Source organism: Sinocyclocheilus grahami, unplaced genomic scaffold, assembly GCF_001515645.1.
Source record: "Sinocyclocheilus grahami isolate Dianchi unplaced genomic scaffold, SAMN03320097.WGS_v1.1 scaffold8081.1, whole genome shotgun sequence".
Taxonomy (NCBI): Eukaryota; Metazoa; Chordata; class Actinopteri; order Cypriniformes; family Cyprinidae; genus Sinocyclocheilus; species Sinocyclocheilus grahami.
In genome coordinates this window covers 1-3,452 of record NW_015511869.1, presented here as the reverse complement: position 1 = coordinate 3,452, position 3,452 = coordinate 1, and the positions used below count along the sequence as shown (strand labels likewise).

Genomic DNA, 3,452 nt, shown 5'->3' with positions numbered 1-3,452 from the left:
TTTTTTTATCCTCTTTGTGTGTTCTTGGGTGAATGTAAGCATGTGTGGAGGAATGAATTGAACACTGGTTTGGCAATGATTGTAAGTGGCAAATTCTACCCAACATTAATGTGAGTAGGGAGCATTGAAGTGGGACTGATAAGGTTCTAAAGTATTGGAAGTGAAACGCTGCCTGCAGCCCACCTGTCTTTCCCATGAATAAGTCCGATAGCTCCCGTGAACCTTTCAATTATTAATATCCGCAGGGATATGTCTCCACCAAATTGTTTTTCACAGTTTGGAGGAGGGCACTGCCCATCCAGGCATTCCTTTTGGTCCAGAAACAGGGCTGTTGGTGTGTGAACCGTGTCTGCATGCATGTTCTCCAAGGGAGTACGTCCTCCACTATGCTGCTCAGGTGTAGTTTCAGAATGATGTGTAGTTGTAATTTGTTCATTTACTGTCCTGGGGTTGAGCTGTTGTCATCTACAGAAGAAGGATGCTGCTTTTGGGGCTCAGAGGTGCAGGAAGTTATTTGTTACAGCTTCAGTCTGTCATGTTGCATCTTCAATGAAGAAAACTTGCATTTTATTGCATGTGCTGAAGTATATATTGAAATATTGTTATATATTTTGTGTGGGTGGGTGTAAAATGTAATATTTTGTATTTTTTATATATTTGTAAATAAAGAAAATGGCATTTTTATTTCTCACTTTATTTTAGTGCTGTTCTTCAGGACTTTTCTCTCCTCAGCATATGAAACCCTCCTGAGATGACAGTAAAAGTTATAAGTATCTATATAACAAATATGAAGGATTTATGGATGATGGATGGCGTAAATACAATTTTGAACAAATTAATTTAATTAGCGCAATATGTACCTGTAAAAAATAAAGACAGTTCCACCAGTGGGAAGGTTTTAACAATAGCACTGTTTATATTTGACAGTAATTTATAGAATTTAAGAGATAAATTGTAAATTTTTGCATCTGGGAATATTATATCAATGTTTGAAATGGATATCTAAAAAAATTAAATAAAATAAAAACACTGGGCTACAGATTTTGGAACCAAAATATGTTACAATACTCTACAATACAAGTTGTAGAAACAAATGCTAGTGGTTTACAAAAGTTATAAAACAGATTCATATTGACTGTCCCCGGAGATAAATGGACATGTTTTTGCCGAAGATGCCATTGTTGTGAATACGTATGTAGAATATAGACAAGTTTTATGGAATCGTCATATTATGAATTCTGAAACAGAACAAATGATTCATAATGCAGTCTACAGAATATACATCTGTTCTTAGATAAAGGGTGTTATTCATGTCTTCTCAATTATTTTATGATAAGTGAAATAAACTGGTAATACCCCAATGTTTGAATTATATACAGTATATGATATATATAGAGAGCTCTCGTCACACAATACACACATGTCTTATAGGGTTTACCGTTTTTTTGTGTCAAAGCAGTGTTGAGAGCTGCGGGGTGTTTTGATTATTTCAAAGGCTTGGCTGACACTATGATTTTCCAAGGACTGCCAAGTCAAGCCCCCTGCAGGGGTGTGTGATGATCCAAATCTCACTACTGGCATGCACATAGTCAAGGAGCAAAGATATGAGGAGTTAGTATCTACTCATCACAGACCGTAAACAGGATCAGATGGTATCCAGACAGCTAGCATCCCACCCTCATGTTAGTCATCAGATCATCTTGTTTGATAAATTATGCTTGGAGTAATGCCTGATTCTTCTTTTTTCTCGCTTATGCACTGTATTGTAATGCATATTGATATCGGCTGGAGCTGGCTTTGAGAACGTATGCCAATGTATGAAATATTAATTACAGTTGGTCTAAGAGTTTTGTATTTTGTTTTTGTTTTTCGCTGACAGACTAGCATTAAAAGATGATGACCTTTCTAGCAGCACAATGCATAGTTGTTGTTGTTGTTTTTTATGAGAACAATGTTTTGCCTTCATGTTTAACCAGTACTTTTAGGTGTTAAATGTTCATATTCCAGTGCTATTTCATTTATGACTAGCATCTAAGTTTGCAGTCATTGCTCATAGCTTTACAAATTAGTAAATGAAAAGAGTGTATTCAGGCAAATTACAGCAGAGCAGGAGTAGGAATTTATTCTCCTAACAAAAGCTGTGTCAGAAAGCCTTTTCAAATGAGTTTCTATTATAGACTTATTTAGCCACCACTAGAATTCAAACTCACTGGCCAGAAACTGATACTCATTTTCCCTCACAATAACCCTAATTCACCTGTCTCTCGCTCTGTTCCCAGGCTACAGGCAGAGGAGGAGAGAGGTGCTGGAGGAAGGATCAGGAACAGAAAGCTGTGCTCATCTCCTGGAGTCAATGCCCTGTGAGGATCCAGTATGCTTCCTGTGGCAGGTGCAGTTTGAGGGCGCATGTGTGCCCAGCGAAGGGAACTGTGGAAATGGAAGCAGGACTCAAACTGTGGCTTGCGTCAACTCAAAAGGTATACAAGCAAAATACTTGTATTTATTGGAAGTGAATTATTTCATAAAATGTCTGTATGTGCATATAGGTAATACACTGGTTTAAGGGTGTTGAGTAAAGCATAAGCAACAGTAATAGTGCTGTTTTAGCCAGCACCATAAATAAACAGTCATATCAAAAGTATTCTAATATCCACCTGTAACAAAAAGATCACATTATTTTTACAAAAACTAGTAATGGAAAGTTGTTTGGCTAAAGAGTACTGTGTCTGCGTATTCCATTAGAACTCTGTATGATTTGTATATCTATAAAGCATTCTAATATTGAGAGTGATATAATAAAGGAAAGGCTTTTAAGAGCAGCTGGACACATTGACCTGCATCATGTCAGCATCACAGTGTTTCATCAGTGCATTACTCTAGCTGATAGGCGGCTATAGAGCTGTCTGAAAGCGTGGCTTTGGAGATCAGTTAGTGTAACCCATTTGAACCTAGCTGTGTAATTTATGAGAGATGCCATAAAGATGAGGAATCCAGCAACGTGAACTTGAGGAAGCCTTAGCGAGACCTTAATAGCCCACCTTTACAACCTGTGAAACTAATTGCAGCCTTTTTGCATGTTTAATTATTGTGCCATAATAGATTATGGGTGGATATATTAGGGAGACAGGGAAGAATCCAGTGGAATTACTTAATTAACGTTCCTGAGGAGAATTGACACACGGGTCTGAAAGGTGAGGGTGTTTGAAACGGGTGTAATTAGAACCAGATATTTTTCTCATAATTCTTAATTCCAGTTAAAAAGACATCAGATGTGTGATTTTAAATAACACCAGTGTCAAATACTCAATTTAATCTTCCCTGCACCTCAATTGATTGATGCAATTTGACACAATAAGGTGTTTTGTGGATGAGAAAGAGTGTCTTATAATTTTTTGTATTTGTTTAATTCATTTGTAAGGGAAACAGGTCAATTTAGCTCAAAGGGAATCATT

At 37.0% G+C, this 3,452-nt stretch overlaps 1 protein-coding gene across 1 annotated transcript in view; it reads left to right on the top strand.

Annotated features, from left to right (window-relative positions):
* LOC107577977 (thrombospondin type-1 domain-containing protein 7B-like) overlaps nt 1-2,477 on the top strand; it is a gene marked incomplete at its 3' end in the record, with an annotated part of 6,960 nt that extends 4,483 nt beyond the window's left edge. Inside the window, exon 4 of the mRNA XM_016263992.1 lies at nt 2,280-2,477. Coding sequence (XP_016119478.1) covers nt 2,280-2,477 — 198 coding nt within the window. The remainder of the gene's footprint in view (nt 1-2,279) is intronic.
* Between the last annotated feature and the right edge of the window lie 975 nt (nt 2,478-3,452).